The 26,617-nt window shown below is 41.7% G+C and overlaps 1 protein-coding gene across 2 annotated transcripts in view; it reads left to right on the forward strand.

The window, feature by feature from the left end:
- The window catches only part of CCDC171 (coiled-coil domain containing 171), a 249,297-nt gene that overhangs the window by 92,998 nt on the left and 129,682 nt on the right, over positions 1-26,617 (forward strand). For both annotated transcript variants that reach the window (XM_054986128.1, XM_054986129.1), the window contains exons 14-16: positions 660-848; positions 18,891-19,395; positions 20,424-20,540. In XM_054986128.1, the coding sequence (XP_054842103.1) occupies positions 660-848; positions 18,891-19,395; positions 20,424-20,540 (811 nt within the window). The remainder of the gene's footprint in view (positions 1-659; positions 849-18,890; positions 19,396-20,423; positions 20,541-26,617) is intronic.

A 26,617-nucleotide genomic window follows, 5' to 3' on the forward strand; every position in this document is an offset into this window, starting at 1 on the left:
AGCCGAAAGAATCCCGAAACGTTTCGGCTTTTTTCTTTCGGCTACCCGAAACGTTTCGGCATTCCCCGAAACGTTTCGGCATTCCCCGAAAGAAGCCGAAACACTTTTGTTTCGGCATTCTTTCGGCATTCTGAATGCCGAAACGCACATCCCTACTTGTGACTATAGTCCTGAATCTGTTGAAATATGCTATAAAATAAAGCTTTCTAGAGTCTCAACAAAAAAGTTCAAAACTTTCTTCATATCTTCAACAAATCACAGTATAGCAAATATGTCACATTCCTTTTCAGACAACATTAACATAACTTTTTCATGTGAATGTTTAAATAGGTTTATTAATCCAGCAGGCCAAGCATTTTACCTTGTGAGATGTTTGATACTGAAGGCTTTCTGACATTAGAAGGGATGGAAAAGGCCAGTTTCCACTAAGCTTCTCAAAGCACTTGCATGCCAACAGTTTCAGAAATCTCTGATCACTCCTATATCGTTTGTTTCACAAGCCTGGATTGCTGGATTCTGTCAGTTAGCGCTTAACTTCCCTTTATGTTGTTAGGTACAAGATCTTAAAATGTGGTTCCAATTGCCCTGGTTTAAATTAGGACTGAAACTGCCTTCAAAAAAGAGTTAACTAAAGAAGTTTCTTGATGCTAATCATACAGATATCTCACCTTGAATATGTTTGTAAGAACAAGTCAGATACCATGAGGGAGCTTCAGCAGACTCAAGAAGACACATTTAACAAAGTGGCCGAGCAGATGAAAGCACAAGAAAGCTGTTGGCTGAAGCAGAAGAAAGAATTGGAACAGCAGTATTCTGGCCTCCTCGGGGAAGTTCACGCAAGGGCACAGGTACAATATTTCTGCCAGGAAACCATAATCTTCAAAATGTATTCTTTAAATATTTAGTATATTATTTCAGTGGTTTGATTTCCAAACCAATTTGAAGTTGCTTGGGAATTTCAGTATGCTTAAAGAAATGATTTTTTTTTACCATTAACTTTTACTTTCTTTAGGAAGTGTCTGAATTTGTGTGAAAGCATTCCAGAACGTCTATTACTTAATTGGATCCTGCAGTTGTATTTCCCATTTTAGTTGCCATGTGAAGGTTACCTACAGAGTGCAAACACTGGTTTCTTTGTATTATTACATGGAGTACCAGATGCTTTTCCCTTGTGATGACTAACTATTCTTCCTATGGCTTTGTAGAATTAAAGTTATTGAAATTCAGTTTATGCTTAAACTTTGTATCTGGCATGGATTTCTTGGCAAGTTAGTGGCAGTAATAAAGAGTACTTGAAACATAGAAATCTCTACTGTTCAGAGCCAGGCAGCAAGGTGGATTAGTCTGACACATGCTATTTATTTTAGCTAAGCATGATGCCGTATCTACTCCACTACATTTCTTCTGAAATTATGAACATTGAAAGGTAACTCTCTAATATGGTATTTGCAGCCGTTGTCCCAAACTGCAGAGGACCAGCTGCCATGATCTCTCAGTGTACTGATATCTGTGACAAATATTCATTTATAATCCTCTGTCTAGCTTCTGGTGTTTATAGTTGTTCTGGCATTTACACTTCAGAAAGTGGATCACTGGAGAAATTTTATAGTCGAGATAGTGTGACACCCTTCTTATAGGCAAAAAGTACAGATAAAACCTGTGTGGGTGGTCAGTTTCCCCTTTCCAGTTGACTGTCACTCATCTCTACCCTTCTACTTTATGTGTTCAACCATGGTTCATTTTCTTTTTTTGAACTAACCTATAAGGAGGTCTACCTGTCAGTTTTCTCAAAGCCTGTATGGTTTATCCTGAATATAAATACAGCCCAGTCCTATCCACTCCCTGTGCCTTCAGTATCACGTCCTTCTGAGCTGTAATTGAAGTAGTGCTGATGCTGTTTTTTCATCCTAGGTTTATGGAGAAAGAACAAACCTATGGATTTGATAAGGAGAATGGGATCAGTGTGGTATAGATAGAGGTAGAAGGGATTCTGAGGGAAAAGGCTGGCCCTGATGTTTTTTGTTTCCTTAGAAGTGAGAAATTGCTGTGACAATGCACTTCTGAAATACTTTCATTCAAATGTGTTGAAAAAGTGTGTAATCTGGCCTTCCTTGTCAGCAGCAAGCAAGCAGGTGGGAGAGTTGTGTGTTTGCGTGCTTCATGCCAAAAGCTCCCTACAGTTATTTAAATGCATATAAGTGTTCTGATCTAGCTGCATCCTGATATGCTAGCTTTTGATATGTGGTGGGGCTTTTTGTGGGTGGGGGGTGGGAAAGCATTCACAACTTAAAGTTCCTCACCTTTTTTCTGAAGAGGTGCAGTTTCTAATGTAGGCAACAGGTCAACTTTCTTAAAGAAAATGGTTCAGGGACATAAAATCAAGAAAATAGTATTCATCTCAGGTACACCAAATGTATGCCAATGGAGCCCATTTGGTGTAGTGGTTAAGAGTAGGGGTGTGCTTGCAAGCAGCGGTGGGGACCTTTAAACACCATCAAAAACAGCCCCGCTCCCACCCACCCCTGCCCCCACTTAGCTCGGCCCCGCGGTCAGCGGTGGCTCCAGCCCTCCCTGCCACCCATGGGGCGGCGGAGGAGGCGATGTGGCAGGAGGCGGTGCAGCGGCAGAGGAGCCGGCTGACTCCAGGCTGCCGTGGCCGAGTGACGCCGCTGTGGCTGAGCGCCGCCACTGCTGCCGCGGCAGAGTGACGCCGCCGTGGCCGAGTGATGCTGCTGCCGTGGCTGCTGCAGAGCACTGCCACTGCTGAGCGCCACCACTGCAGGTGCTGTGGCGGTGGCATGCCGCCACTCTGCTGATCCCCCTCTCCTTCCAGCGCAAGGTAAGTGGGTGGGGGTGGAGGGGTTGCCCCGGGTGTGTGTGTGGAGGGGTTGCCCTAGGGTGGTGGTGGAAGGTTTGCCCTGGGGGGGGTGAGATTCTGTGCCCTCCCGCTCAAAGCCATCTCACATCTTTATACGATAGCTGTAATCTGCTCTATAGACGGTGATAGGTGAATGTATAACGTGCTGCTATGTTTTTATTGTTGATAGCTGTATTTATATGGTGCTAATATATGTTTTAACTGAATGATATGTATTATTTATATTTTTATTGGCTACTGCTGATGAATTGTGTAGTGTGTTTTAAATTGTTGTGATCCGCCCTGAGCCCACTTGGTTGGGGAGGGCGGACTATAAATTTAAGCAAATAAATAAATAAATAAATAAATAATTCTGAAGCGGCTTGCTGCTTCGGAAATATGATATTCTCAAATTATTTTCCTGCTTCTGGTAAACCAGAAGTGACCTGGCCCTGCACACCCCTAGTTGAGAGCAGCAGGACTCTAATCTGGAGAACTGAGTTTGATTCCCCACTCCTTCACATGAAGCCAGCTGCATGACCTTGGGTCAGTCACAGCTCTCTCAAAGCTCTCTCAGCGCCATCTTCCTCACAGGATGTGTGCTGTAGAGATAATAATTACACTGACTTGTTAACTGCTCTGAGTGTGGCACTAATCTGTCCTGAAGAGTGGTATATAAGCACAAGGTGGTTATTATTATTATGCAATGCATTCTTGATTTTCTTAGACTATTATAAGCTAGATGTCAAGAAAGATGAATCTAAAATATTCAGCATTATTTCCTCCTATCAATCTTTCCCTTGTCACGTTACCAACCATTAATTCCATCTGTGTCTACATCACCCACCCTACTCTCTCTGGATCTTCCTTGTCTTTGGCTTATACCCATGCTGTCAGCATGACAACCTAGTTTATACTTCACAGCAGGCAGCTAACATGTTTGTTATACCCATAACTCCTGCTGACAAAAAACTATAACTAATAAAGATGCTTGCTGTATATGAGCTTAAAAACAAAAGCTACAGTTCGTATTTTGTGTTTGAAAAGTTATTCCCTTGTCTGTTGTCAGAGTTTTTTGAACACTGGTGCTCCTCCAGATTCCAAATGCATACTGAGAAGGTACATCAGTCTTGGTGTGAAATGCAGATCGTACTCGAATAAAATCATTTGGGTTCATTAGTGCTTCTCAAACTTCTTAAAGTAGGACCCAATTCTAAATTTACTCTGTTTTAGGCCCCACTAGCAAATAACTGTGCTACTGTCCCTGTCCCTGATATAAAGCAAAATAATTTTACATCAATTAGCAATGAATAAGTTTGTATTTTATTTTTCATTTTAATACTTATAGATATTAATAATTACCAAGATATAGGCTTATTTTAAGGCCGTTTTGCACATTAGGCAGAATAAAATCTCTCCCACAGCCACCTCCTCCTTCCTAGGCTCATAGCATACTGGTGAGCGTTACAACCCACTTCTGGACCCAAGCCCTTAATTTGAGAACCACCGGTATAGTAGTTAAGTGCTTGAAATTAATCTCCACCATGAACTCTCTATGACAGTGCAATCCTATCCAGAGTTAAGCCCTTTTAAGACGATTGACTTCAGTGGATTTAAAAGGGTCCAGTTCAGCTTAGGATTGCTCTTTAGGTGGCCTTTGTTAATCAGGACGTAGTCTACCTTATAGACAGGGCTTTTTTTCAGCAGGAATGCGGGGGAATGGAGTTCCGGAACCTCTTGAAAATGGTCACATGGCTGGTGGCCCCGCCCCCCTGATCTCCAGACAGAGGGGAGTTTAGATTGCCCTCTGCGCCACTTGGCGGCGCGAAGGGCAGTCTAAACTCCCCTCTGTCTGGAGATCAGGGGGCGGGGCCACCAGCCATGTGACCATTTTCGCCGAGGGCAACCCACTGAGTTCCACCACCTCTTTTCCCAGCAAAAAAGCCCTGCTTATAGATCATGTGAAATGTTGTAGGAAAAATGATTTTTAAATACTAACAGTTGCTATATTACATTGCTAGCACCTGTAATAATCCAGTTAGTGCTCTTAGAATCAAAGTGCAGACAGAAGCAAAAATCGAGCTATGTTCAAACTAGTATGTGATAATGATTAGATCCATTTTGAAAAATGACATTGTTTACTAAATACAAAGGCAGGAGGAATTTCTATGATCTAGGGAGGGTTTCCGCCTCCTCTTTGAAGAGTTGACTTGTTTTACTAAGGAGCAGCACTGTTAGAACAGGTGAATTAGAGACTGTGGTGTGATCAGTGGAATCAACGTGAGTCTTGTAAGTGAGAAAAAGAAAATAGCTGAAATAAAGTGGAGTCTTTTGAAGTCCAAGTGTCATTAAGTCTCCAGTTTGCAGTCTTGTCTTTTTGCCAACATAAAGGATAAAGACCCAGCACGAAATAGGATAAAATAGAGTTGTACTCTTCAGGGGAGTGACTAATTTTTTTAAAGGATTCTTGAAGTCCATAGAGTGCTGTAACCTGGTAAGCCACCTCTCAAAGCTTCTCCACTCCAGGAAGTCAGGTTGCCAGTCTTTTTAAGGCGGGAACCTTGCTGTTCCTTTCAAGAAAATGTACTTTTAAACTTCTAAGGAAATATTAGAAACAATGTAGGTTCGGGCAGAAAACAATTAGAAACCTGTGAAAGAGAAGAGACGCACCGTACCGTTCTAAACCTATATCACAATGGAAGCAGAATGGCCATACCTCTAAAGGCAGTGATTTTTTTTTCTTTTTTAAGGGCTTTTTAAAAAGGTTATAAATGCCAGCTTAGGGTATATAGGAGGTTATATCTGCTTTCCAAAAACTATAATTATGTCATCACTAAGGTAACTTATACAATGCGTTCTTGTGAAAACTCATTGAAGATGGTTGTTGGGGGTTTTCCGGGCTGTATTGCCGTGGTCTTGGCATTGTAGTTCCTGACGTTTCGCCAGCAGCTGTGGCTGGCATCTTCAGAGGTGTAGCACCACAAGACAGAGATCTCTCAGTGTCACAGTGTGGAAAAGATGTAGGTCATTTGTATCTACTCAGGAGGGGTGGGGTTGAGCTGAGTCATTCTGTAAGAGTTTCCCAGGGTGTGGAATGCTAATGGCGGGAGGCTTCACTGTAACCTGAGGAGGTTCTTTTGCATATGGATTGGTGCTTGATGTGCTAATCTTCTCTGCAGGGCTATTGTCGGGTGTGGAGTGTTTTGTTGGCCTGGTGTTTTTCAGAACTGGAGCCCATGCTCTGTTCATTCTTAAGGTTTCTTCTTTCCTGTTGAAGTTTTGCTTATGCTTGTGAATTTCAATGGCTTCCCTGTGCAGTCTGACAAAGTAGTTGGAAGTGTTGTCCAGTATTTTGGTGTCCTGGAATAAGATACTGTGCCCTGTTTGAGTTAGGCTATGTTCAGCCACTGCTGATTTTTCAGGCTGTCCAAGTCTGCAGTGTCTTTCATGTTCTTTTATTCTTGTCTGGATGCTACGCTTTGTGGTCCCGATGTAAACTTGTCCACAGCTGCAGGGTATACGGTATACTCCTGCAGAGGTGAGGGGGTCTCTGCTGTCTTTTGCTGATCGTAGCATCTGTTGTATTTTTCGGGTGGGTCTGAATACTGCTTGAAGGTTATGCTTTTCCATAAGCTTTCCCATCTGATCAGTAATTCCTTTGATATATGGCAAAAACACTTTTCCTGTAGGTGACTGTTTTTCCTTGGTTGTTTGATTCATCCTGGGTTTGATTGCTCTTCGGATTTCATTTCTGGAGTAGCCATTTGCCTGAAGTGCGTGGTTTAGATGATTAATTTCCTCATTGAGAAAGCGCGGCTCACATATCCGTCTTGCACGATCCACTAATGTTTTCATTATGCCTCTTTTCTGTCGGGGGTGGTGATTGGAGTTTTTGTGTAAGTACCGATCAGTGTGAGTTGGTTTCCTGTAGACCTTGTGACCTAACTGAAAGTTTGCTTTGCGGATGACCAAGGTATCCAGGAATGAGAGTTTTCCCTCACTTTCTTTCTCCATTGTGAATTGTATGTTCAGGTGGATGTTGTTGAGATGATTCAAAAACTCCCTCAATTCTTCCTCCCCATGGCTCCAAATGATGAATGTATCATCCACAAACCGGAACCATACACTGGGTTTGTGGGGTGCTGATTCTAGAGCTGTTTTTTCAAAATGTTCCATGTAGAAGTTTGCTATAACTGGGCTGAGTGGGCTCCCCATGGCCACCCCATCCATCTGTTCATAGAATTCGTTGTCCCATTGGAAGTAACTGGTTGTCAGACAATGATGGAATAAGGCTGTTACATCCTCTGGGAAAATCTGATTAATCAGTGCAATAGTGTCTTTTACTGGAACCTTGGTAAACAGGGATACAACATCAAAACTGACAAGTATGTCTTGTGGATTGAGTTTCAGAGAACTGATTTTGTTGATGAAATCTGCTGAATCTTTGATGTAAGACGAGGTTTTCCCGATGTGGTCCTGCAGGAGATCTGCCAGATGTCTAGCTAATTCATATGTCGGTGAACCAATGGCACTCACAATGGGTCGGAGTGGGACTGAATCTTTATGTATTTTGGGGAGTCCATATAGTCTAGGTGGCTGTGCTTCAGTCTTGCATAGTTTTCTGTGTGTGTCGGGATGTAGTGAGGAATTCTTGATCAGCGCATTTGTTAGCCTGGTGATTTTGCAAGTGGGATCTCGTTTTAGTTTTTTGTAGGTGGAGGGGTCCAGGAGTTCCTTAATCTTCTTTTTGTATTCCTCCGTTTTCATGATCACTGTAGCATTGCCTTTATCAGCTGGTAGAATGATGATGTCTGGATCTGCATTGAGGGTCTTGATGGCATTTCTCTCCTTGCGTGTTATATTGCTGGTGGGAAGCTTTGCCTTTCGTAGAATCCTGGCTGTCTCTCCTCTTATTTCCTCAGCTTCCTCTTCAGGTAGATGACGGATGGCAGCTTCTACATTTGCAATGATGTCTTCCACAGGAATTCTGGTGGGGGTGACTGCAAAGTTTCCTCCCTTTGCCAAGATGGAGGTTTCTTCTGGTGAGAGTTGACGGTCTGTCAGATTGATGACAATGCGTGCATTGTCGAGCATTGGGCTTGTCTGTCTTTTTTCCTGTAGTTTGTTAAACTTTGTAAACCTGGAACCTTGGTAAACCTTGTTTACCAAGGTTCCAGTAAAAGACACTATTGCACTGATTAATCAGATTTTCCCAGAGGATGTAACAGCCTTATTCCATCATTGTCTGACAACCAGTTACTTCCAATGGGACAACGAATTCTATGAACAGATGGATGGGGTGGCCATGGGGAGCCCACTCAGCCCAGTTATAGCAAACTTCTACATGGAACATTTTGAAAAAACAGCTCTAGAATCAGCACCCCACAAACCCAGTGTATGGTTCCGGTTTGTGGATGATACATTCATCATTTGGAGCCATGGGGAGGAAGAATTGAGGGAGTTTTTGAATCATCTCAACAACATCCACCTGAACATACAATTCACAATGGAGAAAGAAAGTGAGGGAAAACTCTCATTCCTGGATACCTTGGTCATCCGCAAAGCAAACTTTCAGTTAGGTCACAAGGTCTACAGGAAACCAACTCACACTGATCGGTACTTACACAAAAACTCCAATCACCACCCCCGACAGAAAAGAGGCATAATGAAAACATTAGTGGATCGTGCAAGACGGATATGTGAGCCGCGCTTTCTCAATGAGGAAATTAATCATCTAAACCACGCACTTCAGGCAAATGGCTACTCCAGAAATGAAATCCGAAGAGCAATCAAACCCAGGATGAATCAAACAACCAAGGAAAAACAGTCACCTACAGGAAAAGTGTTTTTGCCATATATCAAAGGAATTACTGATCAGATGGGAAAGCTTATGGAAAAGCATAACCTTCAAGCAGTATTCAGACCCACCCGAAAAATACAACAGATGCTACGATCAGCAAAAGACAGCAGAGACCCCCTCACCTCTGCAGGAGTATACCGTATACCCTGCAGCTGTGGACAAGTTTACATCGGGACCACAAAGCGTAGCATCCAGACAAGAATAAAAGAACATGAAAGACACTGCAGACTTGGACAGCCTGAAAAATCAGCAGTGGCTGAACATAGCCTAACTCAAACAGGGCACAGTATCTTATTCCAGGACACCAAAATACTGGACAACACTTCCAACTACTTTGTCAGACTGCACAGGGAAGCCATTGAAATTCACAAGCATAAGCAAAACTTCAACAGGAAAGAAGAAACCTTAAGAATGAACAGAGCATGGGCTCCAGTTCTGAAAAACACCAGGCCAACAAAACACTCCACACCCGACAATAGCCCTGCAGAGAAGATTAGCACATCAAGCACCAATCCATATGCAAAAGAACCTCCTCAGGTTACAGTGAAGCCTCCCGCCATTAGCATTCCACACCCTGGGAAACTCTTACAGAATGACTCAGCTCAACCCCACCCCTCCTGAGTAGATACAAATGACCTACATCTTTTCCACACTGTGACACTGAGAGATCTCTGTCTTGTGGTGCTACACCTCTGAAGATGCCAGCCACAGCTGCTGGCGAAACGTCAGGAACTACAATGCCAAGACCACGGCAATACAGCCCGGAAAACCCCCAACAACCATCGTTCTCCGGCCGTGAAAGCCTTCGACAATACATCATTGAAGATGGCTTGCAAGTAGAGATGGGCATGAAATGAATCACAGAACAAAATTCCATACGGAATGGCTGGTTCGTTTGGACTGAAATACGTGTTCCATGGGAACGCATTTTTCCAGAACAAATGCATTTTTCCAACCGTTCCGTGGCCGGTTCAGAGTTTCACAGCAGCAGGAGAAAGAGGCTGTCAGTTTCACAGACCCTGCACTGGGTTCAACCAATGGGGTTCAGCCCAGGCAGCAGAAGAAAGGGGCTGTCTGTTTCAAACGCCCAGCGCTGGCTTCAGCAGCCAGTGCAGGGCGGTTGAAATGCCACAAAACCATGAACTGAGAAAAGGTTGGAAGTTCGTGGTTTGAGGTTCCGTGGAATGCTATGAACCACAAATCACATGGTTCGGGGGTTTTTTTTTGGTTTGTGCCCATGTCTACTTACAAGTAAAACCAGTAAAATGGCAATAAAATTGAATAAAATTCCAAAAATATAAAAACCACTAATGGCTAAAATTAATACAAGGGAGAGATGAAACACTGAATCTTTACCTCTAAGTGCCAAGAACCATTGATTGTGTTCTGTTTTTTTTCTTGTTTTTAAAAAAGTTCTGTACTCATATATAAAATTGTGATGATATCCACCAATTCCCCCCTTAGGACTAGGGAGAGCCCCCGCCCCTGACCAAAGGTGCCAGTACTTAGTACTGCTGAGTACCATCACAAAATAAGTCCTGATTGTTCTTATAAATACTGTGCTTACATTCTAGCACATTCCACACTTGGCACTTAAACCAGCTTTATCCAGAAGGCTATAAATAGCTCCACAGTCCTATGTAGATATTGAGACATTACTTTTCAAATGGAATTGTAGCATAAGAAATTTTATACAGTATATTTACAAAGATTAATTATTTAGCTATTGTGTTTCTGTCTAGCAGGAAATAGTAATATCTAGGGGTGTGCGTTCTGAAAACTACTACTCCATTTTTGAATCTGTAGCTGTTGAATGAAATGTTAATCATGATTCTGGTAGGGCACTTTTGGGTCAGACTCAAAATTTGATAGTTTTCTTTTCTCATGGTTTTCCTGACTATTCTTTTTCAATGGAGGGAACCAATTAGAGACTCTGGGGCAGCTGTTTTTGCACTAAACGGCACCAAACCTGCACAGAATACAATCCTCCCTCTGAATTTGCACAGAATACAAACCTCCCAGCCCACTCAAACATGGGGGGTCAGTGTTAGTGGACCCCAAAGTAGGCAAGTGATAACAGCTAACTCCTTTGGTGGGAAACTACAAGCAAACCATTAGCAACAGGTTGGTTCCCAAGCAGGAAAACATCATCACCACCACCTTGTGTTAGTCAGCAACATTTGGAAAAGAAATCCTGCTTTATGTTTACTTTTTTGCTGTTGACGTCCCTTTTAAGTTTATCCTCATTTGCATCATATGATCCTTTGCTGTTTTGCAAAGAGGAGAAACCCCTCCCTCCCCACCCCCTGCTGATGCCTCATGGCACACAGAGACGCTGCTGGCAGCTCTTTCCTTCATGTGCATACAGACACACAGAGGGGGCCTTTTCTGTGCAAAAAAGCATTTCTGAGAGGGGGACAGGTCTGTGCTCTATTATCACTTTGGAAGGAATAAATGCCACTAGTTGCCTGGGGAAAAATTTGACCCCCCCTCCCCCCAAACCGAGAAGTGCCTGTGTGCTGTTGTGATGAGGTGGCACAGTGAAAAGCATTTGAAATTGAAAAAAATTGCAGAATGTTTACGGATGGGGTTTGTGTGACTACAAAGCAGCCCAGAGCAGCCCTCCTGTTCCAGAGAGATGGAAGTAAGGCTCGAAAACATTTTTTTCCCAGGATTTTTACAACTTGGGATTTTTATTCCACACACCCCAGTAATATTCATGCTACATATGCACCTTAGACTGGTTCAAATCAGTCCTCACGGAATGAACTCAAAAGTTTGCTGTTGGTGACCAACTATCTTCAACGTGGAAATTATCTTACTGGGTTCCACATGGCACAGTCTTCCCCCATGTTATTCAACCTCTATATAAAATCTTTAGGAGAAATCATTTGAAGCGATGGAATTGGATGTCATCAATATGCAGATGATATCTAGCTCTATATCTTGCTGTCCAAATCCCTGAGTGATTCAGTAGAGATATTGACTGATTGCCTAACAGCTGTGGTCAAATGGATGAAAGGGCACAAATTGAAACGGAGCCCAAAGTAGATGAGAGTGATGCAAGTTGGGAAGGCGGAGATCTTGAAGGTCATTATGCTTCCCACATTCAATGGGGTTTAGTTGACTTTTGCAGGTGTGGTTAAGAGCATAAGGGTTATACTGGATCCAGCACTGTTGTTAGAGAAGTAAGTAAATGCAGCTGCAAAAAACGCTTTCTCTCAACTCATACTAATCTGGCAGATGGCCTCCTACATTGACATAGCCAATCTGGCTGCCTGGATTCATGCCATGGTAACACTGAGACTAGACTATTGTAATACCCTCTGTGTAGGTCTTCTTTCAAATTTAGTTTGGAGACTCCAGATTATACAGAATGCCACAGCCTGATTATTGTAAGGAGCTACATGAAGTATGAATATTACTTCCATTCTGCAGTCACTCCATTGGTTACTCATCAGTTACTGGGCTCAATTTAAAGTATTGGCTGTCACATATCAAGTCCTTCATGGCCTTGATCCCTCATATCCTCAGAGCCATCTCTCCCCCTATCAATGGCAGCTTCACTCACCTGATCAAGGCCTTCTGCAGATACCACCATGCACATGGCCAAAATCAATACCTGCCCATACACATGCTTTCTCTGCCTCCATCTGATGGAATGGCCTGCTTGAGGAAGTCAGGAAGGCCCCCACTCTCTTGACTTTCCGCAAACTATGCAAACTATGCAGGAGGGCTTTTTTACATTGGCAATAAGGCTGTACCATAAGGAAAAGATTCCGAGAGAGGCTTTGGGAGGGTCTGTAGACTGTCCTACTGCATACTGTCTGTTGATGTAGATATGCTTTTACTGGGCAGTTTTCTCGTTGTTTAATATGTCATGTTTTCAACAATATTTAATCTCAGTGTTGCTGTACTGTAATTTATGCTTCTTTATTCTTGCATTTGAATTTATGCTTCTTTTCATATTTCTGCAATGCATACCCTATTGTATTGTTTATTGAATATTCCTGGTGATGATCATAGGCTCCGTGAAAAAGGTGGAATATTAAACAAACAAACAAACAAATAAATAAATATTGTGTTCATTGTACAAAAACGCATATAGACACAGGATTTGGTGTTTGTATATCATGCACATTTTCACTCCATTTTAAAAAATCATTTCATTTATGCCTTCCTGGTCATGTTTATCAGAAAATTTTCTCAAAAATTTGCTTTTTAGTAATTGTTACAAAGAATGTTTTTCCTCCTTTATAAAGTGCTTCTTTGAATAGGGTCTGTGCTGGCACAGTTACTAAGAACCGCAGCCAAATTATATAGTACTCTGAAGATTGTGTCCATTGTTACTTCATTTTGTGTGATTGATTTTTTTCCCTGGTCTCTTTTAATAGTAGCTGTCAATGCTCAAGAACTAAAAGCAGCTTTTTAAAAAAAGAGAGCTTAAATTTTAAAGCTCTGATGGAGGTAAACCACACGAATTGTAGAAAGTATCATAAATTCAAATTCTTTTCCACGTGCAACTGATTTATTTGGGATGTTTCTAATGTTACTTTGCTATAGAAGTCACAAACAAGTTGGAGTTGTCTGTCATGGGCATGAACCTACTAAACTGTCAACTGTATGCGCTCTCTTTCCTTTCACTGTCACATGGTGACCAGAGATTAGTTAGTTGTGAAATCCAATGGAGGTGGCTTACCAAAGTTAACTTTGTTCCCCCAGCAACCAGAATTCCTAACTATAGTTACTACTGATTATTGCAGAAGGAAACAAGGCTGTTCAGACCCTCAGAGATTTAGTGGACAAAACAGGGTTTGCTGCAGCCTGCAGGAAGTGACTGCCAGCCAGCCGGGCAGAGCGTTCCTTGGCAGGCAGCAACAGGGGTGGGGCAGAGAAACTGCACTTAAGGAGCTATCAACCTCCACTCCCTCTTTATTCAGCAAGTAGAGGAAGCATGAATGGGGGGGGAGCCTCCCATAGGCCTTTTGATCCACATGGCTTCTTAAGAAGGATTGGAATGGGTTCAGAAAAGATCCGTGGCCCTTTGTCACGACACTGGAGACCGGTTATCCCAAATAAGGCTGTCCTGAGGGATCGCTGCCAGCAAGCTCTCCCCTCTAGAATCCAAGCAATGGTAGCTAGGCTTCTGGGAGGAAGTTACTCGCTGGCCTCCTTTCCCCCATATCTAGCCATATGTGGCTGCTTTATTCGACTCCCAGCAAGCATTCCACTCCAGAGTCCACGTGGGGTGAACAAGGCAAGGGATGTTTCCACAAGGCACCTTGACTGCCCCTTCCCCTGCCTTTTGCTGCAGCAACCTTGTGCTGCCTCTCGCAAATGTTCCGTTTTGCAGCTTGCATGAGGCATGTAATGCACCTTGCCTGCCCCCTTTTTCCTAAAGTGCCAACTCCCAGATCTGTTCTGTCACCAGCACACTCCCTTCATCAGCCTGTACAAGGGTGGGGGGAAGCGTTTGGGGAGGTGCCTATTGCCTCCAGAGCATGGACAAAGGGGAGAGGGGGACTGCTTGGCATGTAGATACAATGATTGTTTTGCATGCCTCCATTGTGCTCATTCTCTCCACTGGTGCTATTTCTCTCCTTCCTCTTCCAGCCACCCAAGTCCTCAAGATCTGTGTGTGTGTGTGTGGGGGGGGGCTTTAGAGAGGATGGGTGGTGGGGGGTGCCCACTGGTTAAAATAACTTTGCATCCCAGAGAAGAACATCCCTGCCATCCAACTCTCCAGAGTGTGGCCGGGGGAGGGGCTGGCTTTAGAGGAGAGGAGTGTGTTTACATACTTGTACAAATCAGTGTGCATCCCAAAGAAGACCAGATGGTCTGCCCAGCATTGACAGTAAGCCGGTAATATATTGAAACACAAGGAGAAGGCTAAAAGGGAAAAGTCCAAAGGAATACAATAAGGAAACTGATATTCTGCATAATGGAATAACAGTTAGAATCTTGTAGTAAGAGAAGTAATTCTGGCTATATTTCTGAAGATGATCTTACTTCTACAGGATGGATGATAATTTAATCCCTTATGCAGTGTGACTTGCTTATTGTCATGTCTGTCACCCATCCATGCCATTATTTTCAGCTGATGTGTTACTATGAACCATTGTTCTGTGCTATGTCCTGATGTCATGTTGCTGATGCCATAACTTGCCTTGTATTCACAGGCCTGCTGTATCCAAAGTGTCTTATCTCTTGTGCTTTGAACCTCAGCGTCTCTGACCTTGTAAACCTGCTAGTTCTCAGGGGGAAGAAGAATACCGTGATTCATTCTTAATCTATTGCCTCTCTCATGCCAAGCAAAGCATGTAAACTATTTAGGGAGTTCTCAGGACCGCTTCGTGCCAAAAGTTATGTTTTCCTAGTGGGGGGGGGAGTGCTTGGGACCTATATGAACTATAGTTTTTACAGATTTTACCATTCCTGTCAACTTCTGATCAACCTGTGGACATATCTATGAACATGATTTCATTCCTGAATAAAGCCTTTTCAACCAAGATCATAGAGTGCTTGCTGTGAGGGTACAGGGGTCTATTTGCCATAGTCTGTCATCCATAGACCTGACATATCCCTAAATGATGAGGGTCACTGTGCTCTCACATTAAGCCACATATGGTTCTTTTCCCCTGGTGTGGCATTAGAATTTGCAAGGACTCTCCTTGGGAAAGAACCTCTGACCTGTGGTAATACATTGGAAGGCCTTTCCCTATCACACTGTGGCGAAAATATTACTATCAAAGTATTTACTCTTCTTCTAGCAGCATATAGTGGTTAGAGGTCAAACTATGATCTGGAATACTCGGGTCCAAATCCCCACACTACCGTGGAAGCTTATTTGATGACCTTGAGCCAGTCGCATACTGTCATCCTAACTGTATCTTCCAGGCTAGGAGAGAATATTCTAAGTCACTTTTGAGTTCACATTAAGGAGGAAAGTGTGGCATAAATGATGTAAATAAATAAAATTCTGAAAGCTGCGATTTCTTAAATATCTGGCTATGTAAAAGAGTGGAACTTTTTTCTGTTAGCCTGACTTTTCAAAGGAGTTGTAGCATGTGGTATACCAACTAGAATGCTGGGTTTGGATTTGAGAAACCTGGGTTCAAATCCAGCCTCGGAAATGAGTCAGTCATCTCTGTTTCTTAGCCCAACATAAAGGTGTTGTGAGTAGTAAAGGTTAAAGATTCATAAACACTGTCCTGAACTCCTTGGAACGCAACTGACAGGCATAGTAAGTAATGAATTGGATCCTTGTCTTAGCAGTTATCATTCACTCCGCCTTATGGGAGCTGGGACCTCCGTCTCCCAGAATGATTTGTAACTGCCTCAGGACCTGGGAGCCTTGAAGGGAAGGGTCTCACATAAGCCTAAACACACATCTAGCTATTACACATTAGGACCATTTATTTATTAGTTATTTACTTAAAACATTTTTAGCCAGCTTTCTAAATTATGGCACTCAAGGCAGCTTAAAACAGACAAGAATACATAAAAACCTCAATTGTAAAACGCTACCTAAAACTATCAATAAATAGTACTAAATAAATGCAGTTCTAAATAAAACCATCTCCAGCTGCCTTTGAAAAATTGAGAGAGAGGTAGCCAGGCTCACCTCCCTGTGGAGGTTGTTCCATAATCAGGGGGGCTGCCACCCAAAAGGCCCTCTCTCGTCTAGCCACCAGGTGGTCAACGGGACAGTCAGGAGATCTTAATTGAGATCTTAACTCCTGGGCAAGAGAACCATGCAGTTGCATGTGGCTTAAAGAAACATTTGGATAGTTCATAGCAGCGTACCATGAATTGTCCGTTTGGTTGAAGACTGCATGAAAAAATGCTCTGTATTTTATAGCAAGTGGATGTGGTTCAGTTATATCTTCTTCAGTTGGGCCATCTGTAGAATTTTAAACATATCCGAGACCTCTTTCTCAAAATCTTTTTACATAAACGAGGGGCCCTGTGTGTGCTCAAGCCAGGGTTTTTAAATCGGCCTCTCCACTGCCATGACTTCCTAAATGATGGGGAGGAAGAATTAGTTGTTCTTTCTGTTTAACTTTGTCCTTGTTCCTATCCTGTCATGTGCAGATTATTGCTGCTGAATGGAATGGAAGAGTGTTATGTTATAGCAGCTGAGGAATAAATTCCCCACAATTAAAATATTTCCCCATATAAAGAAAATATGTAACTATTTCTGATGTTAGACTTTCTCAAAGGCTTCCTATCATCCTACAGCATTTTCCCCCATGATTATGATGGGGATAGCTATGTTGGGTATGGAGCATTGAATGGTATGGAAAGAGCTGATCCAGACTGTTTTGGGTGAATATTTCTCAAAACTCTGAAGGGTGTGTGATAGAACTTAATGCTTTCCAGTAGCTTAGATGTCTGTGCTGAGACATATATTGATGTAACAAAGTAGATAAGTGAGGGCACCACCCATGTTGCAACTTGGAAGGAAATTATCCATTTTGCTTTTTAAAAATGATTGCACTCTTAAAAACTTATTTATATGCTATGAATCATGAGGTATCTTTAATCATTAAATTAGTTGACGTACTTCACCACTTTTTACTTTTTTGTATGTTCATTTTAGAGCTTCTTGGAGTTGCAGGTTTTATGTATGTGAAAATTAAAACAATAAGTGATTGATCAAATAAAACAAAGAGTGTTCTCTTGAAAATACAATTCTGCCTGAGACATAATTAATCTGTGAATATATAAGCAGGGGGTTGATTTACAAAGTAATTAAAAGATCACCTTTATTCTCCTCTTCCCAGCTGCTGCCTATCTATTTCTGTCTCTCCAGTTTTCCCTGGTTTACTATTCTCTTTTGCCAAACTTAACTTATCCCAGCCATGTGTCCTCTGCACTGTAAACTTCCATAATTGTTCTTTCTGAATCTTGGTCCTCCTCCCTCCCTTTTGCTTGTGGATGAAACGATTAAGGTTTACTGAACTATTGACCTCTATTAGCCACTGTGTTAATTATTCTGCAGAATGAGGCCTCAACAATATTAGGTGCATAAGTAGAACATTAATAATACAACCATGTGTCGTTTGGGCCCAGATAATTTCAGTTATTTCGGTGAAGGGGGCAGTGTCTTGATTTTGCTGCTAGAGACTTGGACAGTGCTTGGCACATGTATGGAGATCAAATAAATGCTTACACAACCTACTAGGCTTTCACTTTTGTCCCTGGTGACTTAAAGCTGTAAGAGGTTGTGTCATGTGTTGGCATTTCTTTGATCTCTGGACATGTGTCAGGAACTTTGAGTGTCTGGTTGGGGCTTGCCAAGGATCAGACTTCCTTGAGGAATTGGCTTGAGCTCTTTCCCATTCCACAGCTCAGGGAATGCTGAACCAAGCAGCAAGGAGTGTTACCTTCTTCTCTAAACATGGCAGCATCAGAAGGGTTTGCTGCCTTATACTCAAGGCCCATGTATAAGTTGCTTTTGCAGAGTTTGCACCATTATTGCTAGCTGTCTCCCTGAGTCCCAACTCCTAGTCAACTCGCTTTAGTTTCCACATCCCTACCTGGCTACTTAGCCCTTGTCCCTACCCCATAAATAGCTTTTTACGTTCAGTGCCAGTTAACCCTCTACTTGATGCAGCTTCTACCTTCCATCTCCACTTTTCTGTGTATTGCTTTTCTGTAGGCTGTGGTATATCCAATGATGCTCCTGTCTTGTTTGCAAACCTGCTGCCATGTGAGTGAGGTCAATGGCATTGGTGTTTCCTCATAAAGCCATCTCCCACACTTCTGGCTGGGTGATGACTGGAAGATAGGAATGCATGATGCTGGTCTTTTTGCATATCATAGCTGTACTGTGGGGATGAACCCACAGAAAAACAGCTCTTCTCGAATTCTGTTAAAAGGCACCAGAATCTTTTCAGTGATGCTCATCTTGATCTTTGTGTAACTGGGCAAGGAAATGAAGGAATTCTATTTGAGAGCCATTTCCATTTTACTGTTTTTTGAATCAGCCTCTGCAGTGGTTGGAGAGGGTTGGTTATCGAGTGAGGAAGTACTTTTAGTCATTATAAGTAACAGGGCTTGATTGGGAGGATTCACCAATAGGTTAACAAAATTGTTTATTGTTTAATGTCAATTGTTGGAGATTGGGATTGGTAGTTCATTCTGTATTTTAATTTTTCCCTATTGCAGAAATATCAAGAAATAGCAGAAAAAACAAAAGAAAAATTCGCTGCTGCTGAAAAAGTACAGGAGCAGTTGCTCCTCGAAAATTCGCGCTTGAAAAATGTGTTGACGGAAACTCAAAACGAGCATACTGCTTTGCTGGCAGCTTGTGCCCTGTTGACTGGTGCCTTGTATCCTCTCTATAGCCGGTCCTGTGCCTTATCCACCCAAAGGGACTTTCTTCAGGATCAGTTCAACACCTATGAAATTTTGAAGCATGAGATTAGGACCTTGGCCAGTGCATTGGCTGATACAGAAGAAAAGCAGTGTGAGGACAAGGTGAAGAAGAAAAGACATTATAGAGGCCTGATACATCTCTTCCGTAAAAGTGTCATTGCGGTGCTGGCAGCCAATAGGCTTCAAATGTTGGCCCAGTCATGCAGTGCCCTGTTCTCCTGGGTGGATGGCTTTAGAGAAGGCATAGGAATTTTGGTCTGCATAGGAGATTCACCAGATGCACAAAATCTGTCAAGTAAGATAATCAGCAAATGATTAATATGTTTTGTGTCAGGCTGCACTTTCAGTACTTAAATAACAATTATATTATGCCAAGGCAATGGGGGGGGGCATTGGCTTTGCTATTTGAGGGGGGGAATGTTTGAGCTGTTAAATCGAATTTAGTGGATTATTAAAACTGCTGGTAAAACTGCTGGTAAAACAGTGGTATTAAATGCACAGGCGCACCCATTATTTGAATCTTTGGTTAACTGAATCTGAATTGTTCTAGGCTGGTACAGATGTAACCATGCTTAGGAATTGGGGAGTGCACAGGCACATCACCCTCCCTTCCTCAGTGCAAATTCACCCTCCCTTCCATACTTTGACTGATACGGCATCACATTTGCATTTACACGGATGATGGTGAATACAAACTAGTTTCCCTTGCACCCACAATTTGCAAAAAATGCTCGTTTCTTTTATAGACTCTACAAGTATTACTGAGAGTTTTTGATAATGGCTTAAATACATGAAATACAATATGTAAATACCAAGTATTCTTATATTTCAGGTAGCTGAATTGCAGGCTGCCCTTGATTTTTAATTCTTTGCGTGGAATCCATGGAAAAGTTACAATAATTCTGAGAAATTCCTGCTATAACTTTTTTTTTAAAAAAGTGGATTCCTGGTACTTGCAGGAATACCTTGGGTATGAGATAGCCCAGTTTCTGACATGGATTCCACTGCTGAAATAAATGACATATGCTTATGAGCTTGCTGCTCATAAAAGACAAAAATGCATTAACTCATATTGGAATGCTTCCAAAGAGATGATGGTGGAAAATAGAAAATTATTTGCCTTTTTTGGTCACTAAGACATTTAAAGTGCTCATTAACACAATTGAAAATATTTCCCAATAATTCTTAGTTCTCATCTGTTGTATCCATTGAGTTAAGGTTCCAAATCTGTTTCAAAATGCTCACAATAACTTTTATGAGAAGTGTTTTTAAAACCTACTTCTGTAGCATGCTACTTAAAAAAAACCTTTTTTTGTATTATAGGGCAAGAAAAGGAACATAACTATTCTCTTCAAGCTTTGAATTGGTTTACTAGTCGTGACCTCCTTGCTTCAGTCCTCAGTTCTATGGTGGAGCTTCAAGAAGTTGTTAGCAAATCAGGTAATGTTTCAGAGTTTTCTCCGAGAAGTTTGGTCTTGTCTCAGGCATCCTCTGGCATGGTTAGCATGTTTGACAAGCATGTTATGGGAACAAGCCTTGAAGATCCTTGTATGCACTCGCCTTTTTGAGAGGGCCCTGGTCTGCTCCCTCCATATACAGTTCAGTTTGGTGTAGTGGTCAAGAGCGCGGGACTCTAATCTGGAGAGCCGGGTTTGATTCCCCACTCCTCCACTTGAAGCCAGCTGGGTGACCTTGGGCTAGTCACAGTTCTCTGGAGCTCTCTCAGCCCCACCCACCTCACAGGGTGTTTGTTGTGGGGATAATAATGACATACTTTGTAAACCACTCTGAGTGGGCATTAAGTTGTTCTGAAGGGCAGTATATAAATCGAATGTTATTATTAATCACTTTAACAGCAAATCATAGTTAGTTTAGTGCAAAGTACAAACAGCGGTTGTCACAATGAGGGCATAAACCTGCAGGCCTTTTACATCAAACTGCCCTGTGATTCACCTTTCCAAATCCAGCTCTGGGAAAGCAGAGAGGACAGGAGAATAAATGCCAATTGCTCTAACTGACATTCTAGGATGGGTCAAGAGATGTTGTTTTAGCCTTTGGGTACCATTGTAAAACCAAAGGCATGAGAAACATGACTGACATGACAAGGGGCCTGCTCACCATGGAGTTTGGGAGAGACTGGTTTTAAGGGAGGGAACTTCCCCCCCCTTGGGAAAGAGGATACAAAAGAGGCTTTGTAACCTATTGTGTTGTGTGGTTCATTGGGATGGAGAACTGAGGGTCCTAAGGGTGGGCTTGCCTTCACCTTCCCAAGTGCAGGACACCCATCCTGGCAAGAGGTGTCTCAGATACTATTTGGGAACTCTAAAAGGACAGGTAGATCTTAGACTTTTGGTTTTCTTTCTTATATTATCTGTAGCCTTGGGCATTGCTCCTTCTATATATATTCTTGTGCTCTAAGTATTTTATAGTCTACTTTAGTACAGTAAAGGTCATTTTTTGATTAAGTCAAGTTGTGTCCAAACTTCTCCTACAAGCCTTCTGCTCAGCCGCTCTGCACGTGCACAGAGGCTCACCACCTTCCCAAACAATTGATGAAGGGTCAAGCCTGTTTCAGTTTGGGTGGTGGTGGCATATCAGAGGAACTAAAGATCTTGGAGTAAGAACCTCCCCTCCCCCCTGCCATCATAATAGAGATTTGTTCTTTTTTTTCTTCTCCAAACCAAGATTCCAAACAATGTTTTCGTCTTGGAGACAAGATGACAAACCAAAGTTTGTGGTTTGGATGTCATTACAAACCATGTTTTTGTGCAGAAGAGGAAATACATGAGTTGCGCATGAGGAAAAAGGGGAAGGAGTGCCTGAGAGCAAGGGTTTTCAAGGCTCATTTGGCATTCTGTTTGTTACTGTGTGGGAACCATGCCACTATTGCTTTTGAACATATGGTGAGTAGAGCAAATTATTGCTGACTGTTAATCTATAAATCACAGCAGTCAGTGTGTTTGCTTTCCAACCTGAGGCCATGCAAAGTCTCTTCTGCATTGCTTTGATTGCAGCTGAGAAAGGTTGGATAAACATGCACCTTCTTATGCAGCATCCTGTGGACCTTTCTGGTTTCTAATAGTCATGGATCGCAATAGAAAACTCCAATAAGGAAAGTGAGAGTTAGAGAAGTATTTTCCTTCCTGCTCCACACTTGCCAGCAAAAAGGTCAAATTTCAGTTGCAAATATTGCAGATTAGGCTGAACCAGGAAATTATGATACAAAACTAGGTGGCCATTTCTGCTAAGGCACTGAATGGTCTCGGCTAAAAAGTTGAATTGCTGTTGATGTTCCCATTTTTAATTCACTTAAGGTGGGATTGGAGATTAGAAAAAGAGAATTACTACAGTTGGATTCAGAAGTGTTTAAGATTTTAGAGAAATGGAGCAGTTTATCTGTGTAGCAGTCATGAATCCAGTCCTTGGCAAAGTACTATTACCTGCAATTAAGACTTAGGTAGACGGCATATGAGGCATAAATCAATGAAGTTCCTGGCATCCAAGTTATGGTGGACAACTCTCTCAGCCTTCCACATGCTATCACCCACCCTAAGCCTTTCACAGGTTTGGTGCTTCCCAGGCAGGTAAAGGCTGGGTCACCACCACCACATGCCATCTGTCTAGTCTCCACTATAGCAGGCAAAGAGCCCTGACCCAAATCCTCACAGGGTCCCCTCTCTCCTCTTCCAGAGGCTCCATCAGATAGGTAGCCTGTTCCCTGTGTTTGCCTCCCCTCACTCAGCCCAGGGCTATTGTGGAAAAGTGAACTCAGAGGTTACTTTCTCTCTATGCTACCACCATTTAAACTAGGCCTGTTATACGTAACCAGAGTGTTTGTGTGTGTGAGATATTTTCCCCCAGCCAGTGATTTCAAGCCAGCCAGGGTTAAACAAAACAAACAAACTTTATTTACAAGATGAAACAGCAGTGAACGGATTCTAAACTAATAAACAAATTGGAGTTAGAGAATATTTCAGTGTAACAAAAGAGGTTTGTAATCAACTAGCAATCTCTGCTGCCTCTCAGCAGTCAAAACCCTTCTTTGTCAGCAGCTCCCTCAGAGTCCTCTTTCCCTCCAACAGACACTAAATCTCATTAGTTCAGCATTCCACCCACTCCCATTGGCGGAACCAGTCCTGTCTATCACACAAGTATTCAGCGAAAATTTGCTAGGTTGTGCCAAGTTCACATGCACACAATTGAGTGGCATCTCATGGAGATCACCAGACACATAATATATGCTAATTTTTCATAGAGCTCACTCTGACCAGCTGGTCTATTCTGTCAACCAGCTCCCCAATGGTATCTTCAGTATGTGACAGGTGACTGGACATGGTCTTGGTTGTACATTCTTAGGAATATGACACTGTCCAGTCCAAATATTCCTGTGCAAGGCATCAAGTCTTCAATGCAAATCCCCAGTTTCCCTGGCATATTGGCTATACTTTGACCAGGATGTACTTCTAGTTTAGTCTGTAGATATGTATGCAATTTGTCATTACCTACCCAGTTGATTCCAGTGTTACTGCTTTTAATATCTTAAGCCAAGGACATTATCCAGGAGTTGGTGTGGCACAGCTCCAGAATCATATGCTGGTGTTTAATATTCCCCCCCCCCCATGGTTGACAGTACTGAATGTTTTCAACTTAACTTTTGCTCAGTAGGCCAGGATCTTAAGAATAACACAACTAGTTCTATGCATATCAAGGGAATTTCTGACATGTTCCTTGAACAGCTGACTCCCATGTCTGATCCCTGTGGTTCTGAGTCGGTATTAAGCCAGCTCTGCAAAACAATTTTTTTTACAAAAGCCCACTGCAATCACTTGGCTACATATAACATAGTACTTTGGACCCACACCGTGGTATTTATGTTCAAATGCAGACCAGGTATTTTTCTAAGCACTAGTTACTTGAACAGACTGATTGTGATCAGTTGCAGTTTAAACTGAGTTTCCAAAGCTCAGCATGAACTTTTTGACACTTAAGCATTAATAAGGAGATCAGTCCTTTTTCCTTGTGCTGTTTCTCTTAAAAACAAAAGGCAAAAAACCAAAACAGAGACCATCTTCCCCTTGTCACTAGAGTAATGTTTGTCACTTTTCATTGGCTTTTGCTTCATTTGTTTAATAAAGACTTGGTTGCTCTTTGTACTATAAGTGTATTTGTGTAAGACATTTCTCACATGCATCACAGTATAAATTATTTAGTGCTTTTACTGTAATTCCTTGATAGTCTGTGGCCAGGTACTTAAAGTGTATATATTCTTTTCCCTCTGGTTATAGATACAGCCGAATACAGTACCTTATGGAATTGCATTGTATTCTCATTTCACCTTTCAAAGCAGTGAATGATTCTAAGCCACACATTTCTTTGTTTTAGTCAAAACCATTATTCATTAAAAATTAACCAGAGGTGATGCTTTGCTTTTAGAAACAGTGTGCTTTCTCCATCCTTTAGGGTTTTTTTTATAAGATCTCTGTGGTAGTTCTTTAAAAACAAGACTTGTACAATATTGAATTGGAAAGTATGGGTATATTTTCATATACATATAAATATAAACTTCAGGCTTCTTATTTTAAATTGGAATGACAGTTACCTGGGACTACAATGTATTCTGTCAAATCTTCTGATACCAGGAACACCTGGAATGTTGATAAGATTATCTTGGCAAATAATTAGGTTAAAACAGAACTAAAAACATGGTTATGTTTCATTGGCTAGCTTGAAAAAGAAAAAAGGAAAAGAACCTCTGATTCCACATAATGACTAAGATCCAAAGAACTCTTGTGCAGCTCCAGTGGGATTTTTCTCTTAGTTTTCCTCAAAATGCAGCCTTTCCCTGTGCCATGTCACAAATAATGTTTGAAACTAAGGAAACTATTAAAATCCAGTTGTAATAAGGCACATTGGTTCTGCTCTTTGAAGAGTTTTTTTTTAAAACCCACAAGTGGACATGCCCAAGCCCTCGGGTACACCTAAAGTAGCTCTTTGGATCTCAGCCAACCTAAAGTGAAATCCGGACAGACTATTCTCCATATGCAAGGTCTACATATAAATAAAATAAAAACTAGTAAAATGCACTGATCTTCTTGTTTTGCAAAAACTATTTTGATTAGTTGCATCCTAAAATAGACTTTTACTGTATTTAGTTTAGATCGTTTCTAAACGTTTAGATAATCCTTTAGTGCCATGCCAGATGGAAAGAATTTTCTAGGAGCTATATTCCTGTTTGTCTGAAACTTTTTTGGTTATTCTTACCAATGGGGGAAGAAAGATGGCATTCTTTTAAAAAAAACACTTCCTTGATAGCTTTTCTTCTTTAAACTTTCTGAACAAATATTTTAATTCTGTCCTGCAACAGGAGATCTTGTATTCTCCTGAATGTAAATAAGCTCCGCTATGGTTGTCATCTTACCCTGATAGTATCATAAGACAAGTAATGACAGATTAAGACCTGACTTGCAGAGGGAAAACTAAATTACAAGACTTTTATTAAGGCATAAATAAACCTATTAACTGTTATCTGGAATACCAATTAGTAGAAGGAGCACTGACAATTTTATTTATCAACATTAAACACAATTATTAATTACAGACCTGATGAATCTAGCAGTAAGCAGAACATGTTGGGTGTGCTGGGGCCTTAAGTCCATTATATGAGAAGGATGATTATCAAAATCCTATGGGGAAATAAGTAATTGTAGTTGTAAAATTTTAATTGCCTTGGAATAAGGTAAATTATATTCTCTTGTCTAGGAATATAAATAGTATGGCATTAAGGTACCAAGCCTCAGTAGTTTTAAGCAGCAAATGATTTAGATGTCTAAGCTGTCAGGAAAGAAAGGGAAAAGGTTTTAAATTTGTAGCAACGACTTACCTTCTGCTTTTGTAGCACATTCACTGATACTTATAAACATTTTTTTAGTCCAACAGGTCTTTGTTGTCATATATTACAACCTGTAGATTAATGAATGAAAAAAAATGCAGCATTAGAAGACAAGAAAAAAACCATTATTTCTCCTGAGCCAACCAGCGGCTGTCATCACATGCAATTTTGGGGACATTGAAGTGGAGTTAATTTTGTGTGTGTGTGTGTGAGAGAGAGAGAGAGGGAGGGAGGGAGGGAGGGAGGGATGTGGGGGTACCCTTCCAGCCAACAGAATTGCCCCTTTGAAAATACTTGTTTAACAAACTCCACGTTCTGGCTTGGACACATGGAGTTCAATTGCATGTCTGTTCACATAATGCCTTAGGCTTGGATCCTACCTTTTATTTCATTTGTGCATCTCACCCTACTCTCTGGCACTATCTGCTTCTCTGCTCATTGAAAGACACTAGCCTTCCATGACCAGAACTGCTTAGTGTTGGAGAATTGTGTTTCACAGTGAAGTGCAGTCTCCTCAGTGGAGGATTGCAGTGTACAGAGGAAGCAAGGTATAGGATCCAAGCATTAGGTTCTTTAAAAACATCCATAACAGGATCATGAAGAAAGTTACAACAGATCTTTCCCAACT

This window comes from Eublepharis macularius, chromosome 8, assembly GCF_028583425.1.
Source record: "Eublepharis macularius isolate TG4126 chromosome 8, MPM_Emac_v1.0, whole genome shotgun sequence".
Taxonomy (NCBI): domain Eukaryota; kingdom Metazoa; phylum Chordata; class Lepidosauria; order Squamata; family Eublepharidae; genus Eublepharis; species Eublepharis macularius.